General features: G+C 45.4%; 1 protein-coding gene across 1 annotated transcript in view; it reads right to left on the bottom strand.

Moving 5' to 3' along the window:
* Positions 1-8,112: 8,112 nt before the first annotated feature.
* The window catches only part of LOC137657393 (glutamate receptor ionotropic, delta-2-like), a 45,079-nt gene continuing 36,948 nt past the window's right edge, over positions 8,113-16,243 (bottom strand). Inside the window, exons 7-8 of the mRNA XM_068391730.1 lie at positions 8,630-8,796; positions 8,113-8,380 (exon numbers count right to left, since the gene is read on the bottom strand). Of these exons, the coding sequence (XP_068247831.1) occupies positions 8,113-8,380; positions 8,630-8,796 (435 nt within the window). The remainder of the gene's footprint in view (positions 8,381-8,629; positions 8,797-16,243) is intronic.

The following is a 16,243-nucleotide window of genomic DNA, read 5'->3' on the forward strand; positions in this document are numbered from 1 at the left end:
CCTATATAGGTATTGTCTTACCATCCAAGATTGTGACTATGCTGTTTGATTGCATATTACAATATTCCAGCATACTCTGTGTATCTTAGTGCAGTCGATTGCCGGAACCTACATTTAATAAGGGGTTTCTCTTATACCCCTTCTCCTCCAGGGATCTGAGTGGTCTCAGACCCTGCTACACTCTGCGGGCAATTTCTGTTAGAAGCTTAGCTCGGCTCATCCATATGGATTCCCTCATTGTGACCTTCGGCCGCAAAAGAAATTGCCTTCAGATAAGGTTACGGTAACCGACTGGGCGGGATTCACAAGTATGTGTCTATCTACTTCCTTTCCCGCTCATTATTCTAAAGCATTGAAATGCCTTGTAATTAATTTAATTTAAAAAAATTTCGATTAAGATATCTTAATTTTAGAGTAATGTAAGTCATTCTTATGCCTTCCATGTACTCATGATCTCTTTCTTTTACAGGAGGAGTATATGAAGTGTGAGAGCAACTTCTACGGGGTGAGGCGCCCGGACTTCTACGGGCACAAGGCGTGCCGGACCCACGCCCCATGTGCCACCTAGACCGGCGACCTGAAGTATTGGGACCCGCAGAACTGCACAGTCTGCAAGAGTCGTTTGGTCGAGGCGTTCGACGATCCTCCTTCTGCGGAGGCAAGAGAGAAGCTACGCAAATGGGTGCGTGGCTTCCAGAAGACCGCCACCGGACCATATCTTCCCAACGAAGACTTGAGGGCCTTGCTTTTCCCAAAGGCATCCAAAGACTCTGTGGTCCCCCGTGATCAGATCCCCACCGTCATGGCCCAGTCCATGCATGAGTGCCATCTAGATTCCGACAACGTGGAACGTAAGTTGGAAGTGTCGGAAGAAACGGAGAAGAACCTCATGGGCGAGGAACTCGACTACAAGGAAGATCAGGTGAAATACCCTGATTCGGAGACCGAGGTCGCTCCTGTTCCTACTCCCGCAGCAACTCCTGCACCGTCCGAGGAACCTGTTCCTTCGACTTTTGCCACCCCGGACCCTCTTCCATCGGCCACTCAAGAGGTCTTCAAGATGCTTGAAGCCCTCATGGAAAGAAAGCTACGAGAAACCCAGGAGCAATTCCGGACGACTCTCGTTAGTCTTAAACAACCGAAAAGGATTTCGGTTAAGGACCTCCCCACTTGCTCGGAAGCTAACCCATGGAGATATGCCGAGCATATGCCAATTACAACTGGCAAAATCTACATCAGTGAAAGGGTTGGCTCTATATTGCTGGAAGAAGTGGAATTCTTCCCGAATTTCGAGGTTTATCCGGACTGTTATGTCCGGCTCAGGTCCGAACCAGCCTCAAAGGAAGAGACCGAACCGAAGGAGGTTATCGTGTTCGATCTCGTGAAGGCCCAAGCTATGTTAGCCCAGGCGGTGAAGAGTAGGGGTTTCACCAACTCCAAGAAGCATCCAACCTTCGTTGCGCCAAATGCTGCGACCTTCCCCTTCATCGAAAAGGCCTTCCCAGCGGTCTTAAAGGCAGTGGGGGAAGGGAAACCTTACCCTGCACTGGAGGAGTGCAGACCCTTCTCCATTACTGTTCCTCCCGATGATAGGCACTGGAAAGACATCCAGTCAACCTTCACGGTAGGGAAACTAGAGCCTGACGTAGCCGGTCGTCAATTTAATGAGGACCTCCCAAGGCTAAATGATCACCTCCTTCGTAGGGAACAGGATACGAAGGAGAGGCTTGCCGCGTCGCTGTCCCTCCAGGTACAGCTGGAACTTATGGCCGGGGATACTAGAGTCCCGGACTTTTATATGGCCCTAGCCAAATCGCACTTGGCAACGGTGACAAAGGACCTATATAGCTTCACTAGGGCTCGCAGAGCCTGTCGTGAATTCGTGTTCGCCAACGCAATGGTGAAACATGAACCCCGGAGGCTGATTTCCTCCAATATCTGGGGCAAGTATCTCTTCCCATCTTCTTTGGTGAAAGAGATTGTAGACAAAGCCGCCACGGAGAATAGGAACCTTGTCCACAAGTGGGGCATGTCAAGAAAGAGGAAGTCCTCTCAGGATGATGGCCCTCAGCCTAAAAGGAAAACTCAGAAGCCGAAACCCCAGCAACGTCAACAGAGACAACAGTTTCCGGGTACCGCTACTCCCCAAGTGGCTACACAGCCACAACAGACCTTTCAGTTGGTCCCACAACCGGTGGTGTCGCAGTCACCGGTCTTCACCCCTGCGTATGAGCAACACTCTACTACCTTTCGTCCCAGAGGTAGGGGCTCAAGCAGAGGCTCCGGCAGAGATTCTTTTCGCCGTCCCTCCAGAGGCAGAGGAGGAAGGGGAGCTAGCGGCCGAGGTGGCAAACCCTCGAGACACCAGAAGCAATGAAGTGCTTCCGGTGGGAGGAAGATTCCGCCAATTCCAGGATCGTTGGACCTTCGATCCCTGGGCGCACAGCATCGTCAAGAAGGGACTAGGCTGGAGCTGGACTCAACCACCCCCAGCCTTCCAGCAACTCTTCCAACAGTCAACCCCCCTCCTGGAAGAATATGTCCTAGAACTCTTGAACAAGAAGGTGATCAGGAGGGTAAAGTCAACCAGGTTCCAAGGGAGACTATTTTGCGTTCCCAAGAAAGACTCCGACAAACTCAGAGTCATTCTAGACTTATGCCCTCTCAACAAGTTCATTGCGAACAACAAATTCAAGATGCTGACTCTGCAACAAATAAGGACCCTTCTGCCTCAAAGGGCCTATACGGTCTCCATAGACCTGGCGGATGCCTACTGGCACATTCCAATGAATCATTACACTTCCTCCTACCTAGGATTTCGACTCCAAAGGAAAAGTTACGCCTTCAGGGCCATGCCCTTCGGGCTCAACGTGGCTCCACGGATCTTCACCAAGCTGGCAGACGCCATCGTCCAACAGCTCCGTCTTCAGGGCGTTCAAGGGATGGCCTACCTAGATGACTGGTTAGTCTGGGCGACATCGCCCGAAGATTGTGTAAGAGCGTGCAACAAAGTCACCCAGTTCCTAGAGCATCTGGGATTCAAGATAAATGCCGAGAAATCTCGCCTCTCTCCAGCTCAGAAGTTCCAATGGTTGGGAATCCATTGGGACCATCAGTCACACCGCCTTTCCCTTCCACAGAAGAAAAGGAAGGAAATAGCAGGGTCTGTCAGAAGATTTCTAAAATCCAAAAGGATCTCAAGACGACAGCAGGAACAAGTCCTCGGCTCTCTACAGTTCGCCTCTGTGACAAACCCGGTGCTTTGCGAACAGCTAAAGGATGCCGCGGGAGTCTGGAGACGTTTCGCATCCATCGCTCGAAGAGACCTCAAGAGATGGCTTCCAAACAGACTTCGCTCACTTTTAAAGCTGTGGTCGGAAGCAAAGGTCCTGAAAAGGTCCATTCCTCTTCAACACTCGCCTCCATCGATCAACATCCACACGGACACTTCACTGGAGGGTTGGGGAGGTCACTCCCACCAACGACGGTTCAAGGAACATGGTCTCCCCTATTCAAGACGTTTCACATCAACATGTTGGAAGCCATGGCAGTTCTTCTCACCCTGAAGAAACTCTCCCCGCCTCCCTCGATCCACATTTGTCTGACTCTGGACAACTTGGTGGTAGTCAGATGTCTCAATCGTCAGGGCTCGAGATCGCCCCAGATAAATCAGGTACTTCTTCCGATCTTTCGTTTGGCAGAAAAGAAGAAATGGCACCTGTCTGCAGTTCACCTACAAGGATTCTGCTACGTGATGGCGGACGCTCTATCAAGGACAAGCCCAATAGAGTCGGAATGGTCTCTAGACGCAAGGTCATTCTCCTTCATCTCTCACCAAGTCCCGGAACTTCAGATCGATCTCTTCGCGACGAGTGACAACAATCAACTTCCTCAATATGTGGCCCCATACGAGGACCCCAAGGCAGAAGCAGTGGATGCCATGTCACTGGATTGGAACAGATGGTCCAGGATATACCTGTTCCCTCCCCCCAACCTTCTGCTGAAAGTCCTCTCCAAGCTGAGAACCTTCAAAGAGACAGCGGCCCTAGTGGCTCCCAAGTGGCCCCGGAGCAATTGGTACCCCCTGGTCCTGGAGCAGCAGCCCACGCTGATCCCCCTACCGGGCCCAGTTCTCTCTCAACAAGTACAGAAGTCGACTGTCTTCGCTTCATCACTGAAAGTCAGGGACCTTCATCTCATTATTTTCTCTCCTTAGCCGCAAAGAAAAGGTTTGGAATCTCGAAGAAAAGTTTAGACTTCCTCGAGGAATACAAGACTGAATCTACAAGACGACAATACGAATCTTCCGGGAGAAAGTGGGTCTCTTTCGTCAAGGCAAAACATCCTACGGAAATCACCATTGATTTTTGTATGTCCTTCTTCATTCACCTTCATGGACAAGGCTTAGCAGCCAACACGATTTCCACCTGCAAATTGGCTTTGACTAGACCACTCCTGTACACCTTCCAGATTGATCTGTCCAGTGATATTTTCAATAAATTACCAAAGGCATGCACTAGACTACGCCCAGCACCTCCGCCGAAACCTATCTCCTGGTCCCTGGACAAGGTGCTCCATTTTGCCTCTAACCTGGACAACGATTCGTGCCCTCTAAAAGACCTGACTCAAAAAGTTATCTTCCTTTTTGCTCTCGCCTTGGGAGCCCGAGTCAGTGAAATAGTGGCATTATCAAGAGAAGAGGGTCATATCCTATTCGCAGATACAGGAGAACTTACCCTCTTCCCTGATCCGACGTTTCTCGCTAAGAATGAACTACCCACCAAGAGATGGGGCCCTTGGAGAATCTGCCCCCTGAAGGAAGATGTCTCTCTATGCCCAGTGGAGAGTCTTAAGGTCTATCTTCGAAGAACTTCAGACTTTGGTGGAGGACAACTCTTCAAAGGAGAAACATCGGGTAGCGACTTGTCACTGAAACAACTAAGAGCGAAAATCACCTACTTCATTCGCAGAGCGGATCCTGACAGTAACCCGCAGGTCATGATCCTAGAAAAGTCGCGTCTTCTCTGAACTTCTTCCAGAGTATGGATTTCGAAAGCCTCAAGAGTTTCACAGGATGGAAATCATCGTGCGTTTTCTTCAAGCACTACGCAAAGCAAGTGCACGAAGTTAAACATTTCGTGGTAGCCGCAGGTAGTGTTATGAAACCTGCTGTTTAACTCTGCATAGAACAGCGAGTTACTTGGGACTTTAACTCTCCAGGTGCCTGTGTTGACCCTGTGGTGATACATAGTGATTTCATGGACACTTGGTGTTTCTAATAGACTGTTCTTACCAAGGTGAAATGTCATAGACCTTACATGAGTGCCACATGCTCTAGGGCATGATGTGTTTTCTTTGAAAAAGACTGACGTTCCTCTGGAACTTGTGTTTCTAAAAGTAAAATTTCTTTTCAGATTCAAGATTGAAGTCTTTATTTTCTATGTACATTATTCTTTATTATTGTAAATAAACTTTACATTTATTATTGTAATTGTTATCACAATAATCTGCAATCTTGAAAAAAAAATTTCTATTTTATTACATGTGCGTCTCTCTCCGCTCCTATTCTTTATTAAGAAATATACGATTGTTATAGTTTCATTTACCCCTTTCTTTCTAAAGGAGAAGAATAATATATGTAATTGTATTATATACTCACTCATGCTTTGATAATATTCTTACCTGAATATTAACCTTTGTCCTGCCTCTGAGACCAGATTGATCTCTCCTCCAGGGAGTGTAGTAAATGTTAATCACTTACCTATGCTTGATAATATTCCTACCCGAATATTAACCTTATGTCTTGTCTCCGAGTCCTGCACGAACTCTCCGCAGGGTGAGTAGCTCTTCAATGATCGCTTCGAGATATTAATATGGTCCACCAGGACTTCTCTGCCAGGGGGGCAGGAAGCTAGTTCTTCACGGAATCTCTAGTAAGGACATGTTACATACCTCTATTCGAAGCCCTTGGCACTTGCATAAAAAGGGGGAAAATTTCCACAATACATTAATTATCTGGTACAGTTCAATCAGGACGTCATGGCTTAAGCCCAAAAAACGGATTTTGAGCGAAGCGAAAAATCTATTTTTGGGTGAGATAGCCATGACGTCCTGATGGACCCTCCCGTCTATTCTAGTCCAGCCTTTCAGGCCCCGCCCCCTCCTGCTGTATCATGGAGATTAGCAAGAAGCTGGGCTCAGGATGAGGACGGACGTGACGTCATTTAGCAATGGCGCCCGTTTGTTTACGTCTCGAGTACCAAAAGCAGCCACGGATGAGTGCAACTGTAGAACAGCTCCCTAGTTATTCTCCACCTTTCCATATCGAAGTGTTAACTCTATATGGGGTGCAGATAGCTATGTGGCGTGTTAATACATGTGTCCCCTGTTGATATACGATATCCTAGAAGGAAACCTTTAGGGTACTCGCACCAGAAGTTAGAATTCTGTGATAACCTTTAGTTTAATTCTCTGGGAATATCCACTGTAGTTAAATATACCCTAGGAAGCTACTGAAGGAACCTTCCATCTCACCCAAAAATAGATTTTTTGCTTCGCTCAAAATCCGTTATATATATATATATATATATATATATATATATATATATATATATATATATATATATATATATATAAAAGAGTCCAAGAATCAATCCAAAACCTTTTTCTGCTTAGGCTACCTTTAATATTCATACTTTTCACTGGAATGGCAAAAGTAAACAAAATATCAGTACTATTCTATCATTGGGGGACAGTTTTGTTATAATAGCTCAAAAAAAGCGGGACATATGGGAACAAAGCTGGACAAATCTCATAAAAGTAAAATGAAAGCGGGACATTTTGATAACTGAATAAAAAAGCTGAACAGGCGTTGAAAAAGCGGGACTGGTCCGCCTAAAAGCGGGACTCTGGTCACATTACTCATACACCTGGCAACACAGATTGCCAAACAATTCTTCTTCGCTCAAGGGGATAACTATTGCAATGTAATATTTAGTGGCTACTTTCCTCTTGGTAAGGGTTGACGAGACTTTAGCTATGGTAAGCAGCTCATCTAGGTGAAGGAAACTCCAAAATCAAACCCTTGTTCACTGGTCTAGGGTGGTGCCATAGTCTCTATACCATGGTCTTTCACTGTCTTGGATTAGAGTTCTCTTGCTTGAGGATACATTCGGCCATGCTGTTCTATGTTATCTCACTTTCTTTTGTTTTTATGAAGTATTTATATTTTATATGTGAAGGGTCTAATTTAATGCTGTTGCTGTTCTTAAAATATTTTATTTTGATTGTTTATTCTTCTCTTCTAGTTGATCTATTTCCTTGTTTTTCCTCACTGGGCTATGTTTCCCTGTTGGAGCCGTTGGGCTTTTCCAGCTAGGGTTATAGCCCGGCTTATGATAATAATAATAATAATAATAATAATAATAATAATAATATTAATAATAATAATAATAATAATAATAATAATTATTATTATTATTATTATTATTATTATTATTATTATTATTGGTAAATCTGCAGGTTGAGTTCTTATTTATGGTGAGTATCTCTTACGGTGAAACATTTATTCTGAAATTAATGAGAGAGAGAGAGAGAGAGAGAGAGAGAGAGAGAGAGAGAGAGAGAGAGAGAGAGAGAGAGAGAGAGAGAGAAATAGTTTTCATGAAATCTTGAGTTAAAGTAGAGTAGATATTGCGCGATCCTCGTTTTTGTATCATTTCATAGAACTTGTGCTGTATTATACAGCACAACTTCTATACAGCCTGTATAAATCATTTATTTAATTTCATAATGTTGAAAAAGGGGGAGAGGGTTAACTTTAATTATGAATATTACAGAAAATTCATTGCAGTAACATCCTGCCTTTACTGCCAGAGAGATTATGCTAATGCCTAATGCCATAATATGTCTTTTAATGAAAAGTAAACAAATCATAGTGTGTTCAAGAAGTCTCTTCGCAGTAAGTATTTGGACGATACCCCACTTTTGCGTTGTTTGACAATGCTAAGATTTAATGGCTAATGGACCCCTAATATACGCTACTAAGAGACTTTCTAATCACCCTATACTAAGCATGTACAGGGTGTTTAAAAAGTATCCGCAGTGAGAGAGTTATTGCACAGTATTATTCATGGTATGGTAAGGACCCTTGCTGGATTTTCTTCTTGGGTAAAACACCCATCTTTCTGCGAGAAGCACAAGGGAGGAAAGTGTCGTTCCTAGGCCTAGGATGAAAAAGGCTGCCTGCAGATGCTCCAGAGTAAATGCACCAGGGCCTCTGTTCTCGCTATTCCCTTCACTAGTTGCGCTTCCTTTCACTGAAATCACTTCATCCCGTGTCCATTTAGCTATGAGGCCTCCTTCCATTAGTTGCATTAATCTGTGGTTGGTAAAAAATTGGAATTACAAATCCATAAACTGTTTTCAGAATAAGAAAGACATGTGGGTGCACAAGATTTGCTTTTCTTTTACCAACTTTTACAGTTGTAACCATAAAAAAATGAAGTTGCAATGCTATAAAACTGTTTTTATTTCTAAGGAATAAAGTTATCTGTAATAATGTAGGTGATAACAAAGCCCATATGTTTTAAGAACTACAATTTTAAAGAAATCTATACAAAAGACTCACGTTTTCTCGAAGACTCTCATATAAGGAGCTCCACTATTCAGTGCCATCCCATATCCCTGAGGGTAAAAGCCTTGCCGGGCCACGTGAAACTTGTTTCGCCCAATTTTTGAGGCACGTATCTTGCATGATAACATGCCCTCTACAAAAGCAAATTTTCCAGTCAAAACCTGAAACATGAAACAGAAATATAGAATATCAATTGAAAAGTAGCTTTGGGAAAATATATTCGAAAATAGATGTACAAAAATTAAACGGATAGCCTATGCAGCTTCTGCAATGGTGAAAAGGTTGTGTGTACGGTAGAAAGTATTGGTAATTGACTTACAAATAGCCTAGATGTTCCAACATCCTCACGAGGACATACACAAGATCATAATTCAGCTGCTAATGGACAGTTACGATGTTTTATTATTATTATTATTATTATCATTATTATTATTATTATTATTATTTTTATTATTATTATTATTATTATTATTATTATTATTATTATTATTATTATTATTATTTGCTAGGCTACAACGCTAGATGGAAAAGCAGGATGCTATAGGCCCAACTTAAGGGCTCCAACAGGGAAAAATAACACAGTGAGGAAAGGAAACAAAGAAATAAATGAGCGGTAACAACTTATACAAAGTATAAAAACTTTAGATAAAAAGCAAGAGGAAGAGAAATGAGATAGAATCGTGTACCCGACTGTACCCTCAAGCAAGAGAATTCTACCCCAAGACAGTGGAAGACATGGTGCAGAGGCTATGGCACCACCAAAGACTAGAGATTGATTTTTTAGTGTACTCCTAGAAAAGCTGTTTACCATAGCTAAAGAGTTTCATCTACCTTTACCACGAGGAAAGTAGCCACTGAACAATTATATTGCAGTAGTTAACCCCTTGAACGAAGAAGAATTGTTTGGTAATTTCAGTGTTGTCAGGTGTATAAGGACCGACGAGATGTGGAAAGAGTAGACCAGACTATTCGGTGTATGTGTAGGCAAAGAAAAAAAAATGAGCCTTAACCAATGTAGTATTGTCTAGCCAGTCAAAGGACCCAATAATCACATGAAAAAAAAAATATATATTTTTCCTTATTAGGCTGTGTTAGTAAATTCAGATAATGTAAGGGTGAGAAGAGGAGCTACTGAAAGTATGATTTGAACATTATTTGGCTGAAACAGAAGGGTAAAAAACGGATTTTGAGCGAAGCGAAAAATCTATTTTTGAGTGAGATAGCCTTGTCCTCCTGATGGAAGGTTCCTTTAGTAGCTTCCAAAAAGTATATATGAGTACAGTGGATATTCCCAGAGAATTAAACTAAAGGTTTCCATAATTCTAACTTCTGGCGCGAGTACCCTTAAGGTTATCCTTTAGGATATCGCCCAATAACAAGGTACATATTCTTGACACGCCACATAGCTATCTGCATCTTACATAGCGTTTACGCTTCGAGGGGGAAATTGGTGGCAAGATATGGGAGGAGCAGTTACAAAGTTCTCCTCCTCCGTTACTGTTATGGGTACTCGGATGACCTCATATGCATCGGCCATCTTGCTGAGGTCATCACCGCCCGCCATCTCTATTCCTTTTAGTGTTAAGACCAGCCCCCATGATACAGCAAGATCGGGAGGGGTCTACCAAGGCCTTATAGAGAACAAAGGGCGGGTCCATCAGGACGACATGGCTATCTCACCCAAAAATAGATTTTTCACTTCACTCAAAATCCGTTTTTTGGGCTCAGGCCATGTCATCCTGATGGAAGTGTACCAGAGCATTAATGTATCGTGGATTTTTCCCTTCAGTAGTGCCTTCGACTTCTAGACAATATTCCTTTGGTCTTATGACCTAAGAGACCTGTGACATTACCGGTATATGTCACTTCAGCTGAGCATCTACTATGTTACTGCTTCCTGCCCCCCATCAGGGATGAGTCCTATTGGACTTTGGAAAGTCTGGAAGTTGCATGATAAATGGAACCCACCCAGCATCAAGAAGTACCTGCCAGTCCCTGAGCGAGGTGATAGATAAGGTATGTATTACGTGTTGGAACAAATTACCTCAGGCTAGATGAGATTGTTTAAGTGTAGGAACGATAGAATTCTATTGTTCAATTATCTTATACAGAATAGAGGGATAATAATACTCTCAAACAGTTTGTATTACAATGTTAGGGCAAAATAAGATGCAAGAAAACAATAAATTCATTTATTAACAATAAATGAGAATTAGCATACATAAAAATTAATGTAAATCTGTAATTAGAAATGTAAATAAGTTACATAGACTTGGAACATTAGCAGAAATGATTGTGATATCTGAAAAGGAAACTTGCCATCACACATGTCGATTCCGTAGGAATTGTAATGTCTTTCTGAAAATGTCTTAGATACACTTCATGTTTGAAAACACGTGGCACAAGTGTTTAGTCTATGTGACATCGCCTTAGTATATTAGAAGCGTCCGTAGTGTCACCACGGTGACACAAATTTCACTATGTTGCGCACTAGTGTCAACACTGACACCCTTAGAGTTAGAGTCCCATATAACTCACTGTTCTTCGCAGCACTAAGCAGCAGGTTTTAGCACACTACCTGCAGCTACCACAAAAGGTTTCACTCTTGCACCTACTTTGCATAGTGTTTAAAGAACACTCTTGATAACTTCTATCCTGTAAACGAGCGAAGACTCTCGAAATCCATTGATTGGAAGAAATTTAAGGAAGAGGCGACTTTCCTGGGATCATGACCTGCGGGTGTACTGTCAGGATCCTCTCTACGAATGAAGTAGGTGATCTTCGCCCTTAGTTGTCTAAGTAACAGGTCGGAACCCGGTGTGTCTCCTTTAAAGAGCTGTCCTCCACTGAAGTCTGAAGTTCTTCGAAGATAGACCTTTAGACTCTCCACTGGAAACAGGGAGATATCTTCCTTCAGAGGGCAGATTCTCCAGGGACCCCATCTCTTAGTGGGTAGCTCGTTCTTGGCGAGAAACGTTGGGTAAGGAAAGAGGGGGAGTTCACCTGTTTCTACGAACTGAATCTGGCCTGCTTCCCTTGATAATGCCCCAATTTCACTGACTCTAGCCCCCGAGGCTAGAGCAAACAAGAAAATCACTTTCTGAGTCAAATCTTTCAGAGGGCAAGTCTCATTGTCTAAACCTGAGGCAAAATGTACCACCTTGTCGGGGGACCAGGAAATAGGTCTCGGAGGGGCTGCAGGTCTGCGTCTAGCGCATGCCTTTGGTAACTTGTTGAAGATTTCGCTGGACAGGTCTATTTGTAAGGCGTATAGTAAGGGTCTTGTCAGGCCACTAAGCCTTGTCCATGAAGGTAAATGAAGAAGGACAAGCAGAAATCCATCAATATTTCCGTAGGATTTCTCGCCTTAACAAAGGCCACCCATTTCTTCCAAGATGGCTCATATTGCCTTCTGGTAGATTTTGTTTTCTATTCCTCTAAGAAGTCTAAGCTTTCTTTTGAGATCCCAAACCTCATCTTGACATCTAGGGAGAGAAAATCATGAGATGAAGGTCTCGGATTTTCTGTGATGAAGCGAAGATCATCGACTTCTGAACTTGTTGGGACATAACTGCGTCCGGCAGGGGAATTAGCTTGGGTTGTAATTCCAGGATCAATGGGAACCAGTTGCTCCGGGGCCACTTGGGAGTCACTAGGGCCGCTATTCCTTGAAATGATCTCAGCTTGGTGAGGACCTTTAGCAGAAGGTTGGGTGGAGGGAACAGGTAAATCTTGGTCCATCTGTTCCAATCCAGGGACATGGCGTCCACCGCTTCCTCTCGAGGGTCCTCGTATGGGGCCACGTATCGAGGAAGTTTTTTGTTGTCGTTCGTTGCGAAGACGTCAATCTGCAGTTCCGGGACTTGGTGAGAGATGAAGGAGAATGACTCTGCGTCTAGGGACCATTCTGACTCTATCGGAGCTGTTCTGGATAGAGCATCCGCTATCACGTTGCGGAATCCTTGAAGGTGAACTGCTGAGAGGTGCCATCCTTTCTTCTCTGCCAGACGGAAGAGGGGCAATAACACCTGGTTGAGTTGGGGCGATCTTGAGCCCTGACGATTCAGACATCTGACCACTACGTCGCTGTCCAAAGTCAGTCGGATGTGGACTGAGGGGCGTGGGGACAGTCTCTTCAAGGTGAGAAAGACTGCCATGGCCTCCAAGATGTGGATGTGAAACTTCTTGAATAGAGGAGAACACGTTTCTTGAACTTGACGTTGATGGGAGTGACCCCCCCCCCCCCCATCCTTCTAGCAATGCATCCGTATGGATGACGACCGAGGGTGGAGGTAGTTGCAGAGGTACTGATCTCCTGAGCTTCTTGGCCTCTGACCATGGCTTGAGGAGTTATCGTAGCCGAGTCGGTAGACGTCTCTTGAGATCTCTTCGAGCGTTTGATGCATATCTTCTCCAGACTCCCGATGCATCTTTTAGCTGTGCTCTTAGCACTGGGTCTGTCACTGAAGCGAACTGGGGGGTGCTGAGCACCCGTTCCTGTTGTCATCTTGAAATCCATTTGGATTTGAGAAGTCTCTTGACAGACCTTGCTATTTCCCTCCTCTTCTTTAGCGGAATGGAAAGATGGTGTGACCGGAGGTCCCAATAAATGCCTAGCCATTGGAACTTCTGAGCTGGAGAAAGTCAAGACTTTTTGGTGTTTATCTTGAAACCTAGGCCTAGATGTTCCAGGAATTGGATCACCTTCTCGGAAGCTTGCTGGCATTCCTCTTCTGATGCTGCCCACACCAGCCAATCGTCCAGGTAAGCCATCACCTGGATGCCTTGTAGACGTAGTTGTTGAACGATTGTCTCTGCAAGTTTCGTGAAGATCCTTGGGGCTATGTTTAGCCCGAAGGGCATGGCTCTGAAGACGTACTGTCTTCTTTGAACCTTGAATCCTAAGTAGGAGGAGGTCTGGCGATTCATTGGAATATACTAGTAGGCGTCCGCCATGTCTTTCGAGACTGTGTATGCCTTCCGAGGCAATAGGGCTTGTATGTGCTGAAGGGTCAACATCTTGAACTTGTTGTTCATGATGAACTTGTTGAGAGGGGGCAAGTCTAGAATGACTCTGAGTTTGTCGGAGTCCTTCTTGGGAACACAGAACAGTCTTCCTTGTAACCTGATGGACTTTGCCCTCTTAATCACCTTTTTGTTCAAGAGTTCTTGGACGTATTTTTCCAGAATGGGAGTGGAGTGTTGGAAGAATCGGGGGAAAGCTGGTGGTGGTGTCCTCCAGCTCCAGCCTGGTCCGTTCTTGATGATGCTGTGAGCCCAGGGATCGAAGGTCCAACGAACCTGGAAGAGGCGGAGTCTTCCTCCCACCGGAAGCATCTCATTGCTTCTGGTTTCCGGAGGGCTTGACTCCTCGACCGCTTGCTCCCCTGCCTCCTCTCTCACTGGAGGGACGTCTAGAGGAGTCTTTTCCAGCGCCTCTACCTGTGGGACGAAAGGTAGTAGTCTGTCTCTTGTAGGCAGGCGTGAAGGCTGGTGACTGAGTCACCACCGGCTGGGGTACCAGTTGGAAGGTTTGTTGGGGCTGTGCACCAACTGGGGAGCAACAGCCACAGGAAGCTGATATTTAGCCTGTCGAGGCTGTGGCCTTGGTCTCTTGGACTTCTTCAGTTGGGGGCCTTCATCCGGAAAAGATTTCCTTTTTGACGACATGCCCCACTTTTAGAGAAGGTTCCTGTTCTCTGTGGCGGCCTTGTCGATGATCGCCTTGACCAAGTCATTGGAGAAGAGATCTTTTCTCCAAATATTGGAGGAAATCAGCTTCTCGGTTCGTGTTTGACAGCGGCCAATGCAAACACGAACTCTCTGCAGGCCCTTCGTGCTCTGACGAAGCTATAGAAGTCCTTCGTCAGGGTCGCCAGGTGGGTCTTGGCTAGGACCATGAAAATACCTGGGGTCCTGTGTTCCCCAGCCATTGTCTCCATGATCACTTGGAGGGGGAGAGAGGTAGCCAGCCTATCTTTCGTATCCTGCTCCCAACGAAAGAGATATTCCGAGAGCTTGGGGAAGGAGGTTCTCACTGAACTGACGTCCAGCGATGTCAGCCTCCAACTTTCCCACACAGAAAGTTAACTGGATGTCCTTCCAGTTCTTGTCGTTGGGTGGTAAGGTGAGGGAGAGGGGCCTACGTTCCTCCAAAGTAGGGCAGGGTTTCCCTTCCTCCACCGCCTTAAGGACTGCCAGGAGAGACTTCTCCGCGAAGGGGAAGACCATGGTACTTGGGTCAAGATAGGACAGGTGTTTCTTGCTAAGGGCCGGCACCTTAGAGTTGGTGTAGCCCTTGTCCTTCAAGCAACCGGCTAGCAAAGATTGAGCCTTTGCATGGTCAAACACGATGACCTCCTTCGGCTCAGTTTCTTCCTTAGAAACGGGTTCTGACTTGAGGCGTATAAAGCAGACTGGATACGCCTCAAAGCTAGGCCAGAATTCCACCTCTTCAAAGGGGACGGAGTCTAGCTTGTCGTTGATCACGATCCTACCGCTGGTGATGGGCATGTACTCAGCATGCCTCCACGGGTTGGACACAAAGCAGATAGGAAGGTCCTTGACGTTAAGCCTCTTCTGAGGCTTGCGTTGCTCTGTCAAGCAAAGGATTTCCTTCTTGAAATCCTCATCCCTCTTGCAGAGCCTCTCCTCGAGGATCGCCATCATGGCCTGAAAGTTGTCCATGGAATCATCCGGTCTCGTGGGCATGGGAGTGGATGATGTAGAGGGGACTGGTTTCGAGATGACTAATGAGGCTACGGAGGGCGCAGCGACGTCCTCTTCTTCGGAGTCGGGAGCCGTCAAAGGCTCCTCTTCATGACCCTCGGCCATATGGGTCCTCTCGGTGGTGTTCGACACCTCTGACATCCTGTCATCATCGAGATGGATGTCCTGAAGTGTGTCCGATACGTCAGGGTCGACCGTCAGCTGGACGCATAGGATTTCTGGTTTTGGGATGACAGCATAGCTCACATCTTCTCATTGGGAAGGTAAGGCCTTGTGGCGTTCTTTTGGAAACCATGCACCCACTTGCGCAGTTTCTCTCTGGCGATGTCCCTTGACTCCGCAGACTTGGGGGTCTCAAATGCCTCATTGAGCATGTCCTTGCACGTTGGGCATACCTGCTGGTCCCAGTACCTCAGAGATCCCTGGGTGACGGAACAGCTGGCGTGGGTTCGGCTAGCCAGGTGGCCGTAGAAATCACGACGTCGAACGCTGCAGAAGGTGCTCTCACACTAGATGTACTCCTCTTGTAAAGAAAGGAAAGGTACATGAGTATGCGGGAGTCTATTATGTTAGACTTGGAGTAATTTTAGATTAACCTTAATGTAATCTTAATTATAATATAAGATTCTTTTCCAAGTGTAAGCTTAGGATAGGTAAGCTGGAAATGAAAAAGGAAAGACACATACTTGTGAATCCCGCCCAGCCAATTGCCGCGACCCTTCTCCACTACTAACTCTAGGGCTACCATCAAGGTAGGCCGAAGGAGGAATCTAGCCCGTAGGGTTAGAGTAGCGAAAGTAGCACTTCCTCCGAGGGATCAGTAGTGGGGAAAGGGGAGAGCCGATGATCAATCAGCATAAAGAAAAGGGGAGAATATTA

The sequence above is a fragment of the Palaemon carinicauda genome, chromosome 18 (assembly GCF_036898095.1).
Source record: "Palaemon carinicauda isolate YSFRI2023 chromosome 18, ASM3689809v2, whole genome shotgun sequence".
NCBI lineage: Eukaryota > Metazoa > Arthropoda > Malacostraca > Decapoda > Palaemonidae > Palaemon > Palaemon carinicauda.